The sequence below is a fragment of the Sorex fumeus genome, unplaced genomic scaffold (genome assembly GCF_029834395.1).
Source record: "Sorex fumeus unplaced genomic scaffold, SorFum_2.1 ptg000058l, whole genome shotgun sequence".
Taxonomy (NCBI): domain Eukaryota; kingdom Metazoa; phylum Chordata; class Mammalia; order Eulipotyphla; family Soricidae; genus Sorex; species Sorex fumeus.
Window position 1 is genome coordinate 20,253,665 of NW_026606115.1, and position 25,505 is coordinate 20,279,169.

General features: G+C 36.0%; 1 protein-coding gene and 1 non-coding gene across 4 annotated transcripts; one reads left to right on the forward strand and one right to left on the reverse strand.

The window, feature by feature from the left end:
* PWWP3B (PWWP domain containing 3B) lies at positions 1-25,258 on the reverse strand. Of its 3 annotated transcripts, none has more exons than XM_056125776.1 (4): positions 25,130-25,258; positions 5,998-6,119; positions 3,391-3,465; positions 1-2,311 (listed from the first exon to the last, which is right to left on the reverse strand). In XM_056125776.1, exon 4 carries the CDS (start codon positions 2,098-2,100, stop codon positions 55-57), a length of 2,046 nt encoding a protein of 681 aa, XP_055981751.1. In that variant the 5' UTR covers positions 2,101-2,311; positions 3,391-3,465; positions 5,998-6,119; positions 25,130-25,258; the 3' UTR covers positions 1-54. The 3 variants fall into 3 exon arrangements, with proteins under 3 accessions (XP_055981751.1, XP_055981750.1, XP_055981752.1); XM_056125775.1 differs by having other exon boundaries at positions 5,998-6,139; XM_056125777.1 differs by lacking the exon at positions 25,130-25,258 and adding an exon at positions 20,459-20,497.
* On the forward strand, positions 13,712-13,818 carry LOC130034343 (U6 spliceosomal RNA). The gene has a single exon (XR_008794109.1). It is a non-coding gene; the product is annotated as a U6 spliceosomal RNA (small nuclear RNA).
* Positions 25,259-25,505: the final 247 nt, after the last annotated feature.

Sequence of the window (25,505 nt, forward strand, 5' to 3'; positions counted from 1 at the left end):
TTAAAAATATCTGTGAAAGCTAAATCTTCCTGTTACAGTTGGAGACCAAAATATTTAGTGACCTTCATTTGTCGCTGGTCTCCGTCTCTTTCCAGTTAATATTTTTGCATCAAATAATTCTCTTTCCCTGTAACCTAGAGATGGTCCTTTTAGATACTTTGCTTCAGCTAGCTTGTAATCTAAGCCATCAACAGCAGAAATTGAACAAATGATTGCTTCTGGCAGAAGAACTTCCAAGATAAATTTGATTTTATCATCTTTTATCATACTCGGAATTTCTCCATCTATTTGTTCATAGATTTCATTTAAGTATTTCATCACCTTGTCCAACTGATCTTCATCTTCAAAGTAGGTCTCAATACAGCGGGAAAGTCTGTTTGCATGTAAAAATGCATTCAGCCACTTGGATTCTTTTGTGCCATTCAAAATACCTAGAAGATGGCCCTCTGCTCCTTTCTCATTCACAATAAAGTTTAGGAGGTTTTGATTGGCTCTATCCCGAGCAGGTTTCATTCGGTCAGGAAGAATTTTCTGAAAAATCTTTCTCTTTTCAGGGGGTTTCACAGCCAACAATTCCTTGGCATCTTCGTTACGCAGTTTTGGAAATTTGTGTCTGAAAGCAGCCTGGTCGGTTCCTTTTCGAAGTGGATAACTAATGTCAGCTGCATAATACTCAAAGAAAGAGCCTGAAAAAGAACGGCAGCCTAGTTTAACTCTGTAGTCACAGATCAGTGACAGGCACCACTCAATACTTTCATAGTATTCTTCTTTGGCCTTTTCTACTAGTTCTTTTTTCTCTTTACAATCGTATTTCTTCAATCTTCTAAAAGACACCCTAATGCCTCTGTTTGCAGGATTCATGTTAACCTCAACAAAGAGTAAACTGGCTTTTCTCTCCTTTCGCCTGATGCTTTTTATTACTGCTGGCCAGTATGGATATTTTTGGTATTTAAACCAGACTATCATTCCTACTTCAAATGGACGTGGTTCATAATGAAGAATCATGCGTGGAAGTTCTTCCTCTTCTTCACTTTCATTGAGGATGGAAGCTTCAAGAGCACTTTGATGCCCTGATTTGTCAGAGGCTTGCTGTTCTCCCCCTACTTCCTCCAAATCCACTTCCTGCCAATATCTTTCACTATTTAGTGGGAGTGAATAATCCAGGTTACTGTTAGAGGCACTTAATGAAAGCTGACAGTCACTTGAACTGGGTTCTGGGGGTGCCTCAATTTCTGGCTCTGATACCACTACAGGTTGATAACGAGTGATAACAGAGCATGCATTTGAAGGACCCTCTCCAGGATCTTCAATATTCTCAGGCAAAGGCAAATTAGAGCATTCATAGGATAGATCCAGGGTTTCTGTGGGGATATTCTGTGACTCTTCTTTCAAAAGTTTGGGCACAGTGAATATATCTGATGGTGCTGGATAGAACTTTTCCTCTTTAACAAGATCACCCTCCTCTTTCATTGTGGAATAAAAATATATGACTGCTGACATGTCAATCTTTTTCTTACTCTCCTTTTTATCATCACCTTCTTCTGAAGGTGAAGGGACAGTCTCACACCAACTGAAGTTTGGCAATGACTTCATTTCCATTACACTTACATTAGTATCATAGGTTGAGGGCACCTGTAATTTGTCGTCACAAAGGGAATTATCACTTTCTGAAGATACAAATGGGGATGGTGAATTTCCACTTTCTTGGTTCTGATACATTTTAAGATGGGGTTGTGGTATGCTTCCAGACAATGTAGTGGTCTCTTCTTCATCTGAACTGCTTATTTGAATCAAATCTTGATTCTCATTCAGAATACTCAGTGCCACTTTTAGAGACCTTTCATAGGCTGTTTCCTCTCTAGGTGATGCACTGATATCTGACTGTGCTGCTACTGAGGAGACAATTGCTTCAATCTGAGATTTATCTAGGGCCTTTGTTTCAGTGCTTTCCACTTTAATTATTTCACCCAGTAAGAGAATTTGGACTTCGAGGGAAAATACCCTTTTTCTCTTACTATCTGATGTAATCTCAGATACAGACAAAACCTTTGCGGGCCATAACTGGTCATTCCAATTACATAAGACATACTCAGCATTCATGATTTAAATTTGTGTACCAAGAGACTGTTACCAAGAATTTAAGTGCCTGGCAATTCTTGTCACTGATAAATGAGTCCTTATCAAACCTATACCCAAACCCCTTTTGTCTTTTAACCAAGTAAGGATTTCAGTTCATACAGTTTGTTCTTCTTCAGCTGAATTTCCAAGGAATGCTTGATCAAGTTGCTTGAATGGTACAATACGGAAGATACTGAAATGAGAAAAGGAAAATGCATTAGCATCATTTCTTGTCAAAGTAGAAGGTAATCAATAATAAACAGAAGAAAACAATGATTAGTGCAATAAAAGACAGAGAAGAAAAACACAGCATTGTTCAAGGAGGGGATCTGAGTCACAGAAATTATTTTTAATAATGTAAACTCAAGAACTTGCCTTTATTGAACATGCTTATTAAAGAGTAAATGTGTTTTATCTTGATAGCAGGGTTGGGTGAAGATGTGTTGTTTACTAATACTTCAGCCTGTTTGTGCCCCTAACATTATAAAGTTCTAGAACTTAAAGACTCTTAACTTCACATGCATCAGAAGCATTTGAAGAGCTCATTAAAACTAGTTTTTCAGGCAATAATGTGGGAGTTTAATCTACAAGGACTGAATTAGGCTTAATATCTTGTGTTTTTGATACATTTCCAAGTGATTATGATGTTATTTATTTAAGAATAACTCTTTAAGAATCACTATTCTAGTCAACCACACAACTTTATAGTACTTATGCTGGGAAGGCTTTTCTGTTGATCCAAAGCAGGCAGAAAGTAACAAAGAACATCTGTATACTGACAACAACAAAGACCTTATTAAAACATGAGTTTAGAAGGCAGAGACTCATCATAGCATCTATAGTCGCTTATCTAATAGAACAGTTATCTAGGATTATCTGAAAGTCATACAGCTAATTAAGACCTAAGGTAGAAATCTGAATAACCTCTTACATGATGTATGAATAGCAGATTAATATGATACTGTTTCTCTAAACTATAAGCTATTAATTATGATTACAAAATATTATGGCTACAGAGGCTCAAACATTCTTTAATATGCAACTTAACATCATTTAAATATGTAATGTGGCTTCCATTTTAAGTTGTTATGGGTTGCAAAGTAGAAAACCAAATAAATCATATCACAAGTTCTCAGTGTTATGAATGGGACTGTTCGGTGCTAGGATTCAACTCAATGCCTCCTATATGTGAATCATGCCTTATATCATGAGCTACATCCCCAATCTCAACTGCTGCAAATGTAAAATGTTCTCTGAGATGCAGTGCCTTACCTAGTATTATGTGGATTGGCTAGATTCCAGCTCAATGATCAGGCTGTCTTGATTCTCACTCAAAATGGAGACAGGCTGTCCAAAAGAAAACATGGAATAAAACAAACATAAAGAGACTTTTATATCAGAATTTTAGCAGACATATTCTGAAATGAAATAACAGAAATGAAATAAAATCTATCATCAACTGTGATAGAGATATTATTTTTAATTTCATTCTTGTCCTTATTATTTAAAATTTGATATATAATACTATTATGCTATTTGGTTGAAGCTGAAATTCTCTCAGAAAAATATGAGGTAAGGACAAGAGAGAAGGGAAGTAACAACTACCTTGTGTCTAGCATGGGCTAAATTATTCATTTAATTTTCTTTTTCACATTAAAATGCATGTGGACTTTTCCTCCTTTGAATATTTTCAAAAAATAATTTTATTCACACTTTGCATTATTTTTGGCTTGGTGGTAAGGGTTCAACCCCTGTCTCTGCACTCATGGATAACTCCTGGAAGGACTTGTAGGATCATATGTGGTGTCAAAAATCAAACCAGAGTCAGCTCAGTGCAAGACAAGTATTTTACTGTTCTTTTATTTCTCTGACCCCAATATACTCTACATGTTATATCACGTTTACCAATACAAAATATCTTCCTTTGCTTTTATTAGCCTACTCCATAAAAATGATTGACTGAAGAAAATTTAGGCAACAAAACAGGTGTCAATTTGTGTAAAGAATCACTGAAGACTGCCCAGGAGATAAATGCAGGGCCTCTACAACTAACAGATCCTTTTAATGAGAAAGGGGTGGCAAATACATTTATTTAGCCGTTCAGGAGATTTCCCAGACATCTAACATTTTTTATTCTAAGAATATGGGTTTTGTAACAGATGATTTTAAAATAATCAAAATGTCTTTATCTAAAACATATCTGGTTATAAAGACATCTAGAAACTTGTAAAAATTAAAAAGGCACAGAAAGATATGCATAAATCAAAGTGCAATTCTATCAAAATAATCAGTTTGTTTTTCCATGATTTTCTCAAATATGAGATATATCAGTTACATATATTGCATATATACCATATATACATGCATATCATTTCAAAACAATATCAAATTCAATAACCTGATAGGCAGGGAAGATAGTACAGTATTTAGGACATATACATGTAGCCAATCCTAGTTTCAGCCGAGGCACCACAGGATCCTTCAGCATTGGCCATGGTTAATACCAAGCAATACACGGATGAAGAAGCACCACATTCTTGGGCTAGGCTCTATTCTTGAGCGACAAGCAACTGGGAAGTGCTCAGGGTGGCCTCTAGTTCAATGTTTGGGAGGTCCCTCTCTACAAATGTGATATGTTTGAACATACTTTTTTATTTTTATTTATTTTCTAATTTTTATTAGTGAGACATCATGAGGTACATTTGTAGACTTACAAATTTTGGTGCTTGGGTTACTTTTATGTGATTTTTTTCTATACTTGGCAGTGTTCAGGGGCTTACTCTTTGCTCTATGCCCAGGGATCACAATGCTTGAAGGACCATTCCTATCTACGTCAAGGATCAAATCAAAGGCAGCTACATGTAAGTCCAGCACTTTAGCCCTTGTACTGTGTCTATGAATTAACATTTTCAGAATTTTTCTCAACAGTTAATGCTGATGATATGAAAACATAAATGAGAAAAATATATATTAATAAAATATTTAATATGAAGCAGGAAAGCAAGTCTATCTCTTTTAGTTACAAAAATCATCCTGTTAATAGTGTGGCAGATCAATACATTTCGTCTGACGTGGTTGCATAAATTATAGTAGTATACATTAATCCTATTAACATATTTATTTCTAAGTAAGAGATGACATATGATATTCTATAATTGCTTTTCCACTTTGTATATACATGTGCATACGTATACTTATAAAAGTATGTTCATTCAACTCTGCATTTGTTCTAATTTCTGTGCTCACATATATGTGATGCAAACATTGTTGACTGATGTGTAGAATGTCAAGCAATTAATGGAATATTTCCCCAATGCTATCAAACAATTTTTTGTTGTTTTGTTTGGGGGTGCAGCATAGTTGAGACCATTCCTAGCAATTCTGAGCAAATCCCTCTGATACATCCCTATAGGTCCTGAAGAGGCAGTGAATATCAAACCCTGGGATGCTAAGGCACACCAGGACTACTCCAGTAGTGCTTGGGGAGCTTCTAGGGCTACATATGGTGACAACACTGTGGAGCCATGTGGTGTTGGTGATAGAACCTAGATCAGGTACACGCTAGTCATGTACTCTTACCTATCTCTCTGCTCCCTGAATTAGAGACTACAAAAATAAATAAGGCATGCCAAGTCAAAACATCACCATGAATGGATATGCTACATTGAAATGTAAATATACAGGCTATAATCTATTTACTACTTCTCCCATTGTCAACTTTTAAAGCAACGGGAAACATAAACATTTCAAACCTTCAGCAAGTTTTTCAAAACCACACATGCCTTTCCACCATTCTAAGTACACTGCCTATTTTTCTCACCTTTACTCTATAGTCCTGATAAGTTTCTAGATGATAACATAATTTGACACTCCCATTACCTTGAAGTGCTTGTCAGCTGCAATCTAGTGAAATGAAGTTCCTCCTGCAAGAGTGGCCACCACAGCTCACTTAGCAGATGCTCCGTCCTGTTCTTGTGATGATGAAGACAGGAGGCCCCTCTCTGAATTAGATGAAGGAGAACTGACAAATTAAATTATTATAGTGTTATTTCTTAAGAGAAGCATGAGAAACCATTATTAACAATATTGCAACCACAGAATCTTAATCATTAATTTTTAATCACTATAGTGTTATGTGGTAGAAATATTCCTTTAAAGAGCTTTAAAGTAAAGTGGCAAACAAATATCATTTAATTTCTATTCAAAGACTTTATGGTATGTGATTACTTAAAAAGAAGTAGAAAATAATTATTGAAAAACAAATCAGAGCCATAGAGATAGGATAGCAGGTATGGCACCTCAATGTGGTTTCCTGAGCCTCACCAGAATGTTACTCCTGAGTACAGAGCTAACAGCAAGCCCTGAACACCATAAGGTGTGGCCTTCAAAACCAAAATGTATTTAATTTTTTTAAAATCTAGGGATAGGGATTTGGCTGTCAAGTTTGACGCCCTGCATTCAATCATTGGCACAACAAAATAAAACACTAAAACATAAAGTTCTATTTTAAAATATTCATTACCTATTTATTCCTAATTGGCAACTTAGCTCTGTAGGTAAGTTGGTCAACTGTCATTAAAATAGCCCAGTTAGTGTCTTGATTCTGCTAAAATTCTTTTAAAGAGTATGACAATTTTTTTCTTAACAAGAGTGGTTTCTTATTTTTTCCCCGTTTACAGAGCTGGAGCGATAGCGATAGCACAGGACATGGTATGTCTCTACTTTTATTCTGTTTTTCTCTTGTAAAAGCTGCAGGAATGTTTCTGAGAACTTCTTCACAAACACCAACACTTCAGATTGAAGTCTGAAAGCCACCGTCTGGCAGGAGATTTCAAATGCTCTTGTCTATAACTGACAATTCCTTCTTCTGAAAATATGTTGGTATTTTTCACCAAGGCTACTAATATGGGTACATAAACTTTAAAGCTGGTATGTCTGAGATTTTTTTCATTAAATTTTTCCTGCTCAATGGGGCTGGAGAAATAGTACAGCCAGTAAGGGGCTTGCCTTATATACAGGCAACCTGGGTTTGATTCCTAGTACCACATATCAGCCCCAGAGCTCGCGAAAAGTGATCCCTGAGCACAGAAGCCAACTAAGCTCTGAGCATAGCCAGTTATGGTTCAAAAAGCAAAACTATAAAACAAAATAAAAGTCTTCTGATCTTGGGCTGGCAAGAGAGTAAAGTAGGTAAGGCACTTTTACCATTTGTTGGATAGGATCCAACATAGGCTGGATCCCTGGACCTGCATATGATACCCTGAGGTCTGCCAGGAGTGATCGCTGAGGGCAGAGCCAAGAGTAAGCCATAAATACCACCAGATGTTGCCCCATCGTACCCCCAACAAATTTAGAGTGTGGCTCTGCACTATAGAATAACTACTTGAGGTACATAGGGGACCATTTGGGATGCCAGTGATTGAACCTGGGTCAATCACATGTAAGGAAAGTGCCTTATCCACTGTGCAACCTCTCCAGTCCTTTTGTACAAAGAATTGACTTTGAAAATGATGCAGGGCCAGAGAGATAGTACAGTGGGCAATGCACTTTCTTTGCATGTCTCTGACCTGGACTCAATTCCTCGCACTCCCTATGGTCATCCCCTGAGGCTGCCAAAAGTGATCCCTGAGTACACAATGAGAGTAAGCCATGAACACATCTGGTTTTTGCGCACACCCCAAAATAAATAAAATAGGAAAAGAGATATGATCAATAGGAATAGAAGATCCTAAACAATGGAATAATGACCCTTTCTCAATCATTTCAACTTAGTGGATCTTCTATCTTACCTAAGTCACTGTGTTTCTAGTCTCTCTAGTAGTAAAAAAAAAATTGCTGTCCTTAAAATCACACCAAAAACTAGTACCATTTTATAAGATTGTTTCTAAATTTTCCAGAACTTATTATATCACTTGATCACTTGACATCCTGTTATTCATTGATTATACATTATTATATAATCTAAACATTATAAGGACACTGTAAATATTTATAGACATAATTATATAATTTACAGTATGATAGTTTTTAATCTATAATCTAATGTGCCTTTTTGTCATTCAGATGGAATGATTCTCAAAAAATTAGAAATTGAACTCCTATTTGACCCATCAATACCACTCCTGGAAATATATCCCAGAGAGGCAAAAATGTATAGTCGAAGTGACATCTGCACTTGTTTGTTCATTGCAGCCCTGTTTACAATATCCAGAATCTGGAAAAACCCCGAGTGCCCAAGAACAGATGACTGGTTAAAGAAACTTTGGTACATCTACACAATGGAGTACTATGTAGCTGTTAGAAAAGATGAAGTCATGAAATTTACATACAATTTGTACTACATGGAAAGTATCATGCTAAGTGAAATGAGTCAGAAAGAAAGGGACAGACATAGAAAGATTGCCTTCATCTGGAGAACACAAAGTAACAAAATAGGAGACTAACACCCAAGAATAGTCCAGATAAATACTAGGAGGTTTACTCCATGGCTTGGAGGCCAGCCGCACATGCCAGAGGAAAAGGCAGCTCAGATAGAGAAGGGAGCACCAAACAAAAGGGTGTTGAGAAGATCCTCCCAGGATGTGAGATGCATGCTGAAAATAGACTATAGACCAAACATGATTGCCACTCAATTCATCTTTTGCAAACCACACAGCACTCAAAAGGAGAGAGAGAATAAAAGGGAATTCCCTGCCACAGAGGCAAGGTGATGGGGGGATTAGGGGATGGGAGGGATATTGGAGGGATACTCCATCAGTGGTGGTGGAGAATGGGCACTGGTGGAGGGATCGGTACTCGATCATTGTATAACTGAAACCCATGCACAAAAATTTGTAAGTCTACAACTGTATCTCATGGTGTTTCTCTAATAAAATTTTTTAAAAAATCTATAATGTTTTAAGGACACTATAAATATTGATTTATGTAAATAGAGATGAAATCAAATACTTTACGGGATGATAGTTTTATTCTACAGTCAGATGTTTTAAGGACACTATAATTATTTAAACAGAGCTATAGTTAATTTTTTTTGATTTTTGGGTCACACCCAGCAAAGAGCAGGGGTTACTCCTGGCTCTACACTCAGGAATTACTCCTGGCGGTTCTTGGGGGACCATATGCGATGCCGAGAATAGAACCCAGGTCATCTGCGTGCAAGGCAAACACCCTAACCTCTGTACTATCACTCTGGTTCCTATAATTAATTAAATATTTTACAGGATGATAGTTTTTACTATGGCTTTTCATTTCATGTTTGGAAAAACAGGTAAACATAAAGTCAAGTAACTGCATTAGATACTATGTGCATTCTTCACCATGAGGGAACCATTAGGTCATCAGTAGTATACCCAGAGCAAGGCTTTCTAGTGTGCAACTACTAAAAAATGAAAATATATATACTTTCTTGTATTTATTCTACCTTCTTCCTATATAGCATATAAATCAGCAAATGATATACCAGGTCACTCTTTTCAAACAAAATGCAAATAAATTACCTGGATAATAATTTATATTTACCTCTACTGTATAAGGAAGGGGAAATAATTTTCAATAATAATAAATGCTACTAATGATACTTCTATTATAATACCATGTTGGTGCCCAACCAGGTAATGAAGATGAGTCCTTGTACGCTGCCCTGCAAGCAGAAAGCAGAACCAGGACCCCACACTCAACTAAGTGGGCGAGCCTAAGCTTAAGAGTGTGATTGATATGGAAAAGGCAAAACTGACCCTCTGTGGCCAGTACATTCCTGCAGCACAAAGCAGCAGCTTCTCCTCACATACCTTAGACCTAGCTAAACTTTAGATGTAAAAAGACGCCAGGAGTGAGGAGGTCACGACCCATGTTTTTTATTAACTGTAACTATGTTTCTGGTACTGTAACTGACCATGTTTTCCATTAACTCTGGTTGTTTGTTTTAATCCTTCCTACATTGTTGAATTTCCTACCTTGTTGAATTTCATTGTATGTGATTATAATAAGCCAGCAAATAAAAGGAGGCTGAAAAGGCTGCTCTTAGTCACAAGATCTGAGCGAGTCTTGTGATCCTCCATGAACATTAATTTCTTTCACGGTCCTTGTCTCAGCACCACAGACCACCTAACCGCACGTTCGTACAACAATACCAAAGACAGACAACAGTTATATAATATCTATGAAAACTTCTATCAGTGGCACTACTCCCAACACTTAGCATACTATTGAATAATATGTTGGATATTTCATCAAGAAAGTACAACAAATGTCCTATTTTAGCGACAGTAATATTAATAATAATGATCAACATACTAGGACCAAAAAGTATTTTCTTCCAATGTGCCAGACACTGTCAGATATTTTGTACATGCCATCCTTCTTGATTTTGAGTAATAACTGTTAGGTGAATGTTATGAGCATTCCAGTTTTGCAGATGAGGCATCTCAAAGGTGAATGAATATTTACAAGATATATCTGGTGGGCTGGAGAGACAGTACAGCAGGTAGGGCACTTGGCATACAAATAGCTGACCTCAGTTTCAACTCTGGCATCTCATATGATCCTCAGAACGTGTCAGGCGCAATCCTTGAGCACAGAGTCAGGAATAATCCCTGAGCACTGTCAGATGTTTCCCCTTGTAATATATACATATATATATGTATATATACATATATATACATATATATATATATATATATGGCACAAGGAATTTGAACGCAATTACTTTGACTCCAGTCATTTTCTTAACAGTGATATACCTATCTTATTGCAAATAAAAAATATAAAGGTGTGATGGATGGATGGGGAAATTTATTAATGAATTTCAAATCATTATACACTAGGAATCACTAAATCTTTGGGTTTTTTATTGAATCACCATGACATATACAGATACAAAATTGTTCATGATTGAGTTTCAATTATACAATGTTCCAATACCCATGTTTTCACCAGTCTGCATTTTCTGACATTTGAATGATTGTACTCATTTGTGGGATTTAAAATTTTAAAAAGAATGAAGACACACAGAAAAAAGAGCCAGGAGGACTGGTCCATGGTAAAAAGCTTGCCACAAAGTAAGAGGGGAGGGCAGTTAGAGAAGGGCCTGCTATGACAATAATAGCTGGAAATGATCCTTCTAGACAAAAAGGACAAAAATGAGTGATCAAAGGCAATAAAGTGACATGCATGATTACTTCAGTCACAGTATTACAAACCACTTTGTCTCAAAAGAAAATGAGAATGAGAGGAGAGAGAGGTGTCAGCCACAGAAGCAGGCTGCGGGTGGGATGCGGGGGTAGGCAGGAGGAAAACTGGGAATCACTGAATCTTAGAAGAGAATTTTGAGTCCAATTCTCCATCTAATTTTACTTAACTGAGCATTATATACCATTCTATCATCAAGTGAATGAGCATTTCTATCACTTCTGCCGAATCCTAATGGAAGCAAGACACAGGTTTTACTCACACATACAAGGAAGGAAGTACACAGGAGGAGAATTTCCTTGAGTGTGTCCACCATGATATTACATGATTTCATTTGTATTATACTTTTAAATGGAACTTATATTAATAATTATATGACAAGTAGCTTTCCAGAGTTATGCCTATATAGGGAGAGCACAAAAATTAGATTGTGATGGAACTCATCATATTCTGGCTTAGGGGTCATGCTTAAATGAAACCATAAATTTGCAAAGTCCAAAGAATTTTATTTTAAAAAGCAATGTATAGTATTTTAAAAATGATTTTGATCGTTTAAATAATAAAAACAAACTGAGTTAACATAGGTAAATAGCAGGAATGGAGGGACCTTGGGACATTTTGGAGGGAAGTGAAATCCCCAGTGGAAGGAATGGTGTTTGGAACACTATATGTGTGACACTCAATCATTAATAGTATCAAAATAATGGTGCCTCAATAAAAATTGAAGAAAAATAATGTTACATAAAAAATCATCTAGATGCACATTTAAACCCATACCATTCTTCCTAAAACATTAATGGCATCAAAAGCAAAACCCATCTTTGAATAATTAGAAAGCTCCAGTCACAATTAACTGCTATAAACTGAATTCCAAAAGGTGAGAAGGGCCTCAATAAATTCTCGATCTAAATGTAAAAGGAAACATAGAACTTTTAGAATAAAAAGTACAAATCCTGAGATCTTCATTTAGGCAAACTTTTATTAGAAAAATAAAAATGTAGACTGTAAATATTGTGTGGTGTTAGGGATCGACCCCAGGTCCTTACATATGTAAGGCAAGTGCTCACCACTGAGTTAATCCCTGGCAAAACAATAAAAAACAAGTTAAATTAGACTTGAACATTTATTTTCTTCAGAAAATTAAATGAAAACACAGAATAAAAAGTATGTGTTTGTAAAACATATCTCATTAAGCATTTTAATGTGAATTTATATGTAACTCATAATTCAATAAGATTAACAACCCAATAAAATTAGATAGTCAACTGAAACATAGCTTCATCAATGATAAGTGATGTGAAATAAACACATGAAAAGATGCTCAACATTATTAGTAGTTAAACAATAATTAATAATTATACAAAAAGTCACTGAGAGACAGCACTAATACCTTTATATACTGGCTAATATTAATAAGAGAAAACTAATTTTACACTATCAACTACTCACAAAGATATAGGTCTACTATAATTAGAGATAGTAGAAGTGTGAAATATCATAGTCAATATAGAAAAGAGTTGGGAAATTTCCAATATAGTTAGATATATATTTAGCATTTAACCCAGAAATTCTACTTCAAGGCATTTACCCAAGATAAATGAAAATTTATAGAGATATACAGACAAAGACCTATTGTGGAGTGTTTGTAGCAACTTTTAAATTGATTTCATTTTGGGGCCACAGCTGGAGGTAGTCAAGTCTTACTCCTTGTTGTGTACTAAGAAATCACAACATGGGTTACCAGGGATCAAACCAAAAGTCAGCCATATACAAGGCAAATGTCTTATCCTCTACACTCTCTCGCTGACTCTGGGATGTTTATAACTTTAATAGTAATTTGCAATAAAAGAATTCCCCAAAGATATAAATGTATCAGTAAGTGTACCCATAACTTTTACAATAAAACACTGCCTCTGATTTATACTAAACTACTGACATGAAAGAATATGGGTAAAAACCAGAAAAACCATGTTAAGTGAGAAAAGTCATATGTGAAAGTATACATAGTTTAGTTCCACTTATATATGACATTCTGGGAAATCTAACACTAGAGAGAGAAATCAGGTCAGTTATTATCAGTAAGAGAATAGTGATTATGACAGAGCAAGGGGGAACATTCTGTAGTTGTGAAAATAATATAAGGCCTGGCCTGTTTGGCTGTTATATGTACATGTTTGTCAGAAGTCACCCATGGTACACCTAAAAGAATAGACTTAATTCTATGTAAAACCTTAATCTTGAAAAAAAACTTAATCTTACAAAAATCTAATCAGAATATGACTTTTAAAGAAGTTTGTAGTTCATTCTGAGAAATGAGAATGCATATGTAAATTTTTTTATTTTGATTTTGATTTAAAGATTGCTCAAAAACTTGTGGGCACTCTAGATATGTTAAAATTATACTCTGGTGCTCGCTTCGGTAGCACATCTACTAAAATTGGAACGATACAGAGAAGATTAGCATGGCCCCTGCGCAAGGATGACACACAAATTTGTGAAGCGTTCCATATTTAAAAAAATAAATAAAAAATAAAATTACACTCTGTAGATCTGAAGAGACAGAAAAGGGGTTAAAGCATCTGTCTTGGATACGGCCGACCTTTAGTTCTGTCCACTGTACTACTGCATTTAGTCCCCCAAGCATTGTCAGGAATGAAACCTGGTCGGAATCAGGTAATACTCTAAGCACTGCTGGGTGTAGCCCCAAAAGCAAAAATGTTAATGAAAAAAATCAGAGTGAATAAAGAATGTCATTAATTCAATTGATTATACTAGTTCTAATTTATTTTTATTAACTTCTGTTTCTGAATTTACTCAAAATGTTGAGAGCTCCTAAGTTACCTGACTTATGACATGGTAATCTTGTCTTCTTATAAATTCATATATTCATTTAATAGCTATTTCAAATGTCAAGAAAAATGTTGAGAATTCAGATGATATAATTGCTATTTACCTTGTGTAATATATCTTCAGTTGGGCTGGAGCGATAGCACAGCGGTAGGGCGTTTGCCTTGCACGCAGCCAACATGGCCGACCCGAGTTTGATTCCTCCGCCCCTCTCGGAGAGCCCGGAGAGCCCGGCAAGCTACCGAGAGTATCTCGCCCGCACGGCAGAGCCTGACAAGCTCCCCGTGACATATTCGATATGCCAAACACAGTAACAACAAAGTCTCCAATGGAGACATTACTGGGCCCGCTCGAGTAAATCGATGATCAACGGGAGGGCCTTTACTTTACTTTACTTTTAATATATCTTCAGTTAAGTTCTCATGTGCCACTCAACTATATGAGCACAAGTAGAGGAAGAACACAATTCAAGCAGAGCATAGAATTCAAGAGTTATGATAAAGAGATAGGAATCTGGATGAGAATACATTCACAATGAGAAAACAGAAGCCAAATAGCATTAGAAACAGTAGTTGTAGATAAGTAAATTTCAATATCTTAATGTAACAGGTTCATGTAAAATTGTTAAAAGGGTCCACTTAGTACACTCTTAAAGGTCAAGAGCATTGGTAACACAAATTAATTGACAGTTAAAATATTCAATGACCCCTTGATGCACAGACATAAATGACTATAAATATAAACTCTTACTATTAATATTTATAGGCTAACTGTCAGCTAATATGTAGATAAAGTGTATCAGAAGAAATCTGAGCGTCCCTTGTAAAAAATACGCAAAGTCAGAGAGCATGTCATTGGTAGGGCCAAAAGGACATTATAATCACTGGTCAAAGATAATATGAATATTACAGAGGATAAAAATGGGAAAAGTACCAGAAGCCTAGAGGTAACAAGGTTAACCTCCCCATGTTTAAAGATTTTTTTAACTTCCTTGGTAATTATGAGACTTACACAGTGCCAATGCATAAAGCTGCTAGGGAATCAAGACTCGGGATAATGAAAAACATATTAGAAATAATAAAACCAAAAATTAGATGAAAGCCACACAACTATTTCAGGAGCAAATGAAGCTTTACTGCCTCTGAATTTTTAAGTACAAAGACCAAAATTACAGTGTTCTTCTAGGATTAATAAGCAAAGAGAAAAACACTATCCGCCTTGGGGAATTTATAAAATAATACCCTTCTTGTTCCCACCCTACCCCAAGTTATTCTCTGAGACCACCATAGGTTAAGATTCAACTTGAAATAAAATACTTCCTGTCAACACACTATATAAAAGGTATGTATCAGTTCTTTAATGAGAACATACAACAGCTAATACACACTGTCTAAATTCAGATTCTTGTGTTGTGGCTCTCCCTAGCTCTGAGTTCAGGGATCACTGCTGGCGGGTCTCTGGGGCCCATACGGAATTCTGGGGAGTAGGTCATGTGTAGAGCAAGAGTCCTGCCTTCATTCTTAAATAAGTATGATGGCAGAGAAGAATAGGTCATAAATCATAAAGCTGACCACAACAGAAGCACCCAATCAAACCTACCTGTTACCTCAAACAAGGAGAGGAGTGGGGCCACAGATACAATTATGTCTCTACTGGGCCCAAAACAGAATGTATCCACCACAAAGATTCCCAAGAACAAGGGCCCCCTCCCCCTCCAAGTCCTCTGTTGTGACTTCAGTGTACTATGGTGAAGTAACCAATAAAAAACTCCATTCTTGTGCTCTTCTCTTTATTTCACCTTACTATGATTGCCAGAAAAACTCTTATAAAAGTGCTCTGAAACTCCTAGTCTCAGACGCAGTTAGGTGATTGTCTAGCTGTGGTTGCTTTCTCACCTAAAAGTTGTTTCAGTGTGAGTGATCAAGCAAACATTACAACAAAACAAAAATGCTAAGGAAAGAATTGGAAGGGAAAAACAAGAAGAGGTCTGCAAGCAATATGGGGCAATGGTCAGGATCTTTGGGTTTCCTCTGTGGTGCAGAGGAGAGGTATTTGTATATATTTAAACCAGTAAATCCAACACGACTGAAAACATGGAACACAAACTATTATAAACTTTAAAATGTATCAGAGTGGGGGTTCGGAGGGAACATGGGGTCATTGGCAGAGGGATGGGGTCATCAGGTAGTAGAATTGGAGGTGGGAACATCTGTAACCCCTGTAAACAACTATGTAAATCATGGAGTGCTAATCTGGAGTGCTCTGTCTATATTGTTTTCAATGTATTTTGTGGAATCTATTCTAATCTGTAATGTTTGATCCACTTTGAATTGACTTTTGTGTAAGTGTAAAATACACATCCAACATAGGGTTGTTTTTTTTGTATGAAGTTCTCCTGTTTTCCCATCACTATTTGTTGATGAGACTACCTTTCCTCTATGTCATAGACCAGGCTCCTTTGTCATATGGTCTCTTTGTTTTTTGTTTTTTGATTTTTAATTTTTTAAATTGAATCACTGTGAGATAGACCCTTACAAAGCTGTTCATGATTAGGTTTCATTCATACAGTGTTCCAACACCCATCTCTCCGCCAGTGTACATTTTCCAGCACCAGTGTCCCCAGTTTCCTTCCCATCACTCCCCCATACCAGCCATGGTCTCTTGTTTGATGAGGCTGTTTGGGGAGGAAGGTTTCTTGTTTTACCTTTGAATAGTCACTTTTCCTTTGAGTTATGTTTACTAATTTTTTGTTTTTCATGTTGGGGAATTTCCTCGTAATATTAGTTATTTGATATTAGTTATTTAATATTAGGCTACTGAATGTAACCTGCCCACACGGCAGAGTCTGGCAAACTCCCCGTGGTGTACCCAATATGCCAAATACCAGTAACAATGATGGGTCTCATTCTCCTAACCCTGAAAGAGCCTTGAATATGGCACCTTTAAAAAAATCTCAGGGCTAGGTTGAAGGAGACGTTACTGGAGCCTGCTCGAGGCAATCGACAAATAACAGGATGGTCGTGATCGTTGTGATGGCAAACTTATTAAGTACTCAAACTTCATATAGAGACACAGGTTTGGAATCCAGTTCTCTTGTTACTAGACTGAAGGAACAACTATTACTAGTACCAGGAATCAAAACATGTTACAAGTTTAAAATAGTTTTAAGTTGACCGGCCGCCTGTGTGCATAGAAAGGGATGGATGTGGATATGAAGGAGGGTGGAAAGAATAAAAATTTAAAATGAACCACTGAATATCTTAATATGGACCAGGTACCAGTCAGTGAATATGATTGATCCAGAAAAATCTTTTGATCTTTGACTGCCCAGTTAACCATAAAAATGTGATTTTAGAAGACTCCATTGCTTGAGGACTACCAGGAAGTTTCTTATTGTATACATATCCTTATCAGTAAGGGAAATCTACATAAATTTTAATGGATGATATTAGAAGGAAATTAATTAAAAGGCTAAAAGAAAAGAGAACATACAAAGGAATTTCTTCTTCAATGAGGAGGACAATGACAATATAGAAGATATACAAAAAGTCTAAATACTAGGCACTAAAGAAATGTAACATAATTTGAGAAATTAAAGATAGGTACTTCTTTAATGCCCTTTAGGTATTATGGACCTAAAATTACTATTAAATGTAAGTGCATAAGGTGAAATTGAAAAGTGTATGAAAGTGTGTATGCAGATCTGGACTATATCAGGGATAGATTTTGCTTACTGGGTATTTTGATACTTTGGGAACTCTTGGGGTTTATTCTAGGATGATTTTTAAATTTTTTAAAGTCCTCAATGTTGCTTTAAGGCAGCCAGATATGGGTCTCTATATTCTCTGACCTTAGAAAATGATGTGATTTCCTCATTTAGATGAAGAGCTTATAGGTCTGGAGAGACAGAACAGTATGTAGGGCACTTTCCCTACATGCAGCTCACCCAGATTCGATCCTCAGAATTCCACGTGGTTCCTAAAGTCCTAGGAGGAGTGATCCCTGAATGTAAAGCCAAGAATAAGTCCAGAGCTCCGCCAGAGGTGGACTCCCAATAAAACTCAAAGGTTGATGAGCTCATGAGACAGATTTATAAAGCAGGTTGAGGACACTTATTTAATGTATAGGATAGTTTTCAAGGATGTCTGGATAGTTAGCCAGTTGGTTCCAAACTACAAGTTTTCCATAAGACAACAGAGCCATTTACATAATTACTTTATAAAAGTATAACATGCATAATTCTTTCTTAACACTCAAATATATGTATTGCTAATTTAAAATATTGTGGCATTAGCCTTTTCAACTGGCAGTTCAGTACTAGTGCCCAAGGATGCAGTCCTGCTGACTTCTATGGTACCAAATAGTACCAGGGGACGACCAAGGGATTTTGGGGCCTCAGGGTCTACACCTAGTGATGTTCAAGAGCCATGTGGTACCAGGGATGAAACCCAAGTGGTTTAGTATGTCCACAAGTCATGTTTAAAATTTGCTTTATATTAGAGTTCTCACATCAGTCATTGTTTAAGACTTTTTCTTCTAGAAAAAAACTTTTTTCAGTTGAACTGCAGTCATACTGCACTTGCTGTCTCACAGTCTTACAAAACAAAATACATTTTATGCCTTACTTCATAAAACTAATTGCCAGGAGAAAATCTGAAAAACCTGACAAGCGCCACCTTGTGATAAAGGCTGGAAATGCATCTTGTTACAACCAGGTGCATCTTGTTACAACCTCCTCTAGTTACAACATGAGGAGGGTGGGAACCACATCCTCCTGCCAAGCCAGCAGTTTTCTTAGGCTTCTAGAATATACCATGTACAAATTTAGTGTTTTGTTATGGACCATACCAAATCTGGATGTCAATATTTTACTTCTAATACAGTGAAAAATATATGTTTACGAAAAAATGGAGAGGTTTATAAAAAGAAAATGCTGTTCTAAAAGGTAAGTAATAGTTTCCTATGTATTTTCCCAACTTTTCTCCTTACATAGATATAGCAGTACACATTGCTTCAAATTATACTTGCCATACACAAGCACTTGGACAGAATAAGTTTTACGTATCAATGAATATTTTCAATATTATTGTTTATGAATCGCTTCAAATGAAATTTAACCTTTAATTGGCAATATTTGATATCAAACTTTCTTCTGAGGTTGACTTAATACATATTATGATTAAATGTGAGTTAATAATTATATTTAATTAAAGACAGTGAAACTTGTTTTCTCCTTGCAACCACACAAATATTCCTATTAATAGAAGGGTTTTGTTTTTTCCATGCATTTATAATTTTAAAACAACCCTTTATCTTTATCGGACATAAAAGTATAATTTTCATGCTTTAATTTTCTTTTTTTCACTGAATCACGTGTCTATCAGCTATGTACTATTCAATTGTATGAACACAACATGCTACATAATCTATTTTAAACTGCAATTAGAAATAAATAAAATCATCTACCACACTCTTAAACCTAAAATATGTAGGGGAAAAAAGGTTCTGTAGCACCAACCCTACCTGTGCTCTGAAAGAATGAGTTACAAGGAGAACACACACAGGACTGTAGCCAACACAGCAACCAGCTCTGCTCTTGATGAGGTCCAGGAAAATTTCCAGTATCGGCAAAAGACAAGGGAGTTATGTTTGTCCTATCTACATGTCTATAAATGTTTTATGTGTCTAAAATCAAGTGGGTGTGCTCTTTAACTACATTTTCTCTTTTAATTAGATGAGTGGTCAAGAAATAAAGCAACTGTAAAAAATTTCCAAACTGGTTAAAAATATTTTTTTAAATCGCCAGGAATCAGAACACTCCAGAGATGCTGAATGTTAACATGGGATCTAGTTTTCTTTCTAAAGAAAATGCCTATTTTTAAACAAACCTTACCACTGAATAGCATCTCTGAATGAGGTTCATTTACATCTGTTTGTTGTGTCAATCACTCCGTGTGTTTAAATTTACTATCAGCTATTTTTCTGTAGGCTAGTGTTTAAATCTACCCAAAATCTGTACAAACACAGAAACATGGAATGTCATGTAAAATTTTTACATGAACGGCATTCCTTACTTTAGTCTTAATTTAGAAGCTGTAATCTGATCACCCATTCCCACACTGTGGACTTCAAAAAAATATAGGGAGAAAGTAAATTTTCAGGGGATCGATCCTGTCACAAGAATAGCGATTTCTCGAAACCATATTCCAATCCCATCTCTCCGACACAATCACCTCTTTTTTGTCACTGTTAAACTAAATCCCGAACAAAATTCCCAGAAAATAACTAGCTTTAAGACAGCCATTACCTTGAAGCTTCTTGTCAGCTGCAGCCTCCAGAAATGCAGCCCCTCCCCCAAGACTGGCCACGCACAGATCACTTCCAAGCTTTAGGAGGATGCTCCGCCTCCTCCCAGGGAAGGGGAAAGCTGGGGGCCTTTCCCTCAATTGGAGGGAGGAGATTCGCCAAGTTAAACTGAAATCACTTAAAGGGGAAAAACATTCATTTTAAAAGGACTTGTGAGTGAGATGACAACACGTGTCTGTCCTGTCCTTTCCAGTGACACTATAGGGTTAGGCAATTTCCTGAAAAGTGAAAAAATCTCTATTGTACCATAAAGATCCAGTTAAAAATATCTTGTTATGTATTTTATTTGCCTTTATGGTTCTGTGTAAGCACAAAGATTTTAAGGTTCAACTGGTGAAGGTTCATTAAAATCGACAAGCTAAGATTTTGCTTATGTGCTAAGATCTTGTGTTTGTGTTTTCCGCGAATTAATACATCATTTTTGTAGAAATAAATTGCTGCAAACTTAATGCTTCTGACTCTGGGCCATGAATATATCCCGATTTATTCCCCTGTGTAGTAATTTGACCTACAGAAAGTTTCCTCACATTTAGAAGAAAAGTGATTTCTAAATATGAAACTTGAGCCAAAATCCTTAAAGATACATGTATCTGAATATACAAAAAATTAAAACTATCTCTAGAAAAAGCACAATAAACCAAGTTGAAAATACAGCTTGCCTCCTATTTTTTATTTAAATATCTCTAGTGTTGCCTTTTTAGAAATTACTCTGATAAATTCCAAAACTGAAAAAATGAGCAAAGTCAAAGATAGCCAATTCACAATATTCTTAAAGAATAATTTTTCCCAGCTCCCTAAATTTAATTTTTCATGAACCAGATAGTATAATGTAAGGGATGCCTGATGCTTTAGATTATATAAGGACAATTTAAATCTAAGAACAAACAACTACTCTGAGACTTAAAATCCCCCTAAATAAAAATTTACCTATTAGTTCTAATGTGCAATTTCATTGTCTTATATCAATTATTTTGTTATTTTTAGTGGAGAAGGAAGGTGCTGCTCATTGGGGCTCTTCAAAACTCAAACATGAAATAAAAAATGATTATGGATGTGGACACTGGAGGTGGGACTGGAGTTTGAACTCTGTATGTCTGAAATTCTTGTCAATAACTTTGTAAATCATGGTGCCTAATTTTTAAAAATTAAATAAAAAATTAAAAAACTGAACAGTGCATAATAAATATTCACCTTCTCTAATAATCAAAGATGAAAACATAGCAGTGAAATTTCATTTCTATAATTAATTTAACTTCTTAATAAATAAAGAAATGATACATTGAATGAACAGCTGGCAAGAGAATGAGGAAATGGGTACTCTTTTATGAGCTAGATCAGAAAGCAGGGAAGAGAGCAGGATGAAATCAAAACAAGTATTTCTGAATTTCAAACGGGAGGATATGTTCTCTCTGCATCAGTACTCACTGTCTTTTGGGCTTAAGGATGATGTCATCCACCTTCGGACTCTGAAGAAACTAGTAAATGTTACCACCCTGAATGCGCCCGACTCAACTGAAATTGATGAATATAATCTATTCAAATTGATGAATATAATCTATTTCCAGTGAATACATCGAAGTACAAGCAATGTGTAATTCAGTCATCTTCAGTCACTACCATATTTGTCTATTAAACTTTTCATCTCTTACATACATTCACATTCCCATACCAAAAATATTTTTTTGCATCATGCTTTTCGCTAACCACTGATATCACATATCTGTATGATAGCATTCACTTGTCAAAATTAGTTATGACATATCTCATTTGTGTTGCAGTTTCTGGCAGTAACTTCCATTTCAGATATGGCAATTTCTAGACAGCTGCTAAAAATTCTTTATGCTTACTAGAGCCCATTTCAATCCACCCTCACTTACAATGAGCAGCTACTTTATCTTGTGTTTTGTTGTTTACAGTTGCTAATTCATTGTGGAAAATTGCATTTTGATCCTCATTTATCTCTTTGCTCACAAAATGGTGAAGAAATTAAAATTTAAATTCATATTTCTTATTGCCTTTAGCATTGAGCTCTTATTTCTCAGAGTGCTAACAAAAACTATCAACTATAAATGGGTAATTATTCTGAGGGTTATGTCTCATAAGATAATACCATGCTGAATTTAAAAAACTATTTTAAAGTGTAAATGGTAAGGCCCCAGCAACTCCACCCATTATCACAATGACCAGGTAAACATAAACTCTATGTCTTTAAACATGACTCCTCTGACTCTTCTGATTAAACAGAAAAGAATTGAGGTATGACACTGTTCTTACAGAATATAGAAAAGAGGAAAAAAACTGTCTGCAGTGAGAAGTCTAAAGAAAGAAGCCATCATTCATTCTTCAAGAGACACTTAAGAGAAGAGCTATGTTATAATATTACAATTATTCCAGTGAAGTATTTGAATATAAAGCATGGATGCTTCTTTGGATTTTTGTTGGCAAATTCAATATTGTGATTTTTAAAAAAAATTTGAGCCACACCTGGAAGTGCTCTGAGCTTTCTCCTAGCTCTGAGCTCAGGAATCATTCCTGGTGGGGTTAGGGGGACAAAGCTGGAAATTGAACCCAGGTTGGCTGCATGCAAGGTAAGCACCTTACCAACAATACTATCATTTCATTCCAATATTTGGATTTTAAGATTTGTCACTGAGGCATCATAACATTTATGTTTTTGAAGTTTTCGAATAGGTAGACTGGAAGGCAGTGGTGGTTTGAGGTTTTTCTTGATCAGTGAAGAGATAATTTTCAAATTTGAACAGCTCTACTTTTGCTTCACCTCCTCATACTTGAGAGAATATTTAAGAAAGATATATGCAAATCAGAAGAGTAAACATGATCAGTCAAAGAAGGTTAGAGATATGGAAAATATTTGGTGGGAGAACAAAAACTGAATAGGATAATAACAAAATCTCCTATCTCATCTTCACTACTTTTATTGTATTATTTGAAGGGGAATATGCATAGGAGGGGCTTTTGTACTGTCAGGAACATGTTTACTCTGCTGATTTGCATACCTCTTTCTTAAATATTCTCTCAAGTATAAGGAGGTGAAGCAAAAGTAGAGTTGCTCAAATGTGAATAACTGGATCATTTGGGTCTTTTGATTCCTCAAGAAGGAATATCATGAAATAATATTATATTTTAATGTTTCTTAAGCTGACATTATTGCTCTTTCTGTTCAAAGCAACCAAAGATCCCCCAGACACACAAGAGTTTGATTCAGGATAAACAATATCATCAAGAGCATAAATTTAGGAGTGACTGATCTGTGATGCATTTTAGGAAAGAATTATTAAGTGTGCTAAATCAATGCAAAATATGAACAATATAGTAAGTATATATACAATTTAAATGTATTATTTAAATGCACATTTAATATATAATTATGTTAATTAGATCATCAATAAACTTAATAAGCACATTAAAATCATGATGTCCGGGACCAATACTCGGAGTTACTGCTGGTTCAGTGCCAGGAGGCACTTCTGGAAGTGCTCAGGAACCATATGGTCCTAGAAATCAAATACAGGCTTCCCACATGTAAAGTATGCCTTACAGTCTGAATAGCTTTATATTTGGCCCACAAAATACTATCCAAGAATAGATGTAGATCACTATTTAATTATAAAACCTTAGGTGGGTGGTATTAAGAAATTTTTGCAACGTTGCTATTTAATTTGTAGTAATTACACATAGCTGTCAAGAACTGGAGAGTCAGCTAATATTGGTTAGGACTTCAGCAAGCCTCTTGCAGGATTTCTTCATATTTTGTGTTAATCATATGAGATTCTTTTTCTGCTCTTTCTTTCTCTCTCTATCTCTGTCTCTCTCTGTCTCTGTCTCGGTCTCTCTTTGACTCTTTTGGTCACACCCAGCAGTGCTCAGAGCTTACTCTTTTTCTTAATTTTATTGAATCACTGTGATTTACAAGCTTTCATATTTGGGTTACAATCACACAATGATCAAACACCCACCCCACAACCTATCCCATGTATACCCCCTTTCCCACCCTCCCCCTGCCTCCATGGCAGACAAGATTCCCCATACTCTCTCTCTCTCTACTTTTGGGCATTATGGTTTGCAATACTGAGAGGTTATCATGTTTGGTCCTTTATCCACTTTCTGCACACATCTCTCAAACCGACTGGTTCCTCAAGCCATCATTTTCTTAGTGATCCCTTCTCTATTCCAGCTGCTGTCTCCTCTTTGCTCATGATGCAGGCTTCCAGCTATGGAGCAATCTTCCTGTCCCGTATATCTACTATCCTTAGCTGTCAGCCTCGTGTTAGAGCTTACTCTGTGTCAAGGATGCCCCCTGGTTGTAGGCAAGGATCGAACTGCATTTGTGTTCTTGAAAAGCCAGCACATTAATCCCTATACTATCTCATCAACTCAGCACACGAGATACTTTCCCCAAGTTAGAAGCTTTGATTTGCAAGTACAAAAATGATACAGAATAAGGACCAAAAATATAATTAAAATTCTCAATCCAACATGATTTTAAGATGCAATATAAGTTCCAACTTAAAATGTTCCTAGTTGCGGAGCAGGAAGCATAATAAACATTTTCTTAACATAAAAAGGTTTTATGGTACGGAAAGAACCTTACTCAATGTCACATGGATGGTTGGTAGAGCGTCTGGTTCTGTGATCTGGTTATCTTAAATCTCTCCAACTGCTTGTTCAGCCGTCTTCTCTGCTGCTCAACACTTTTGCTGTTCAGATTGCCTTTCCAGGGCCCAACTAGAACACAAGCAAATTTCTTAGATCATGTGAATTTTTAATACTAATCTCATTTGTTCAAAAGGAGACATGGAAGGAAGTCTATTAAATGGAAGTGGCCTACAGAAACTTCCCTAACAAAATCTTAGCAGCCATGCCTCTAGGTAACAGGAATAAGATGAAATTTCACCAATGATACAGATGCCACATTTGTTTCCTTTTTGGTTTTATTAATTGAATTTATCTCTGTGATACAGTTATAT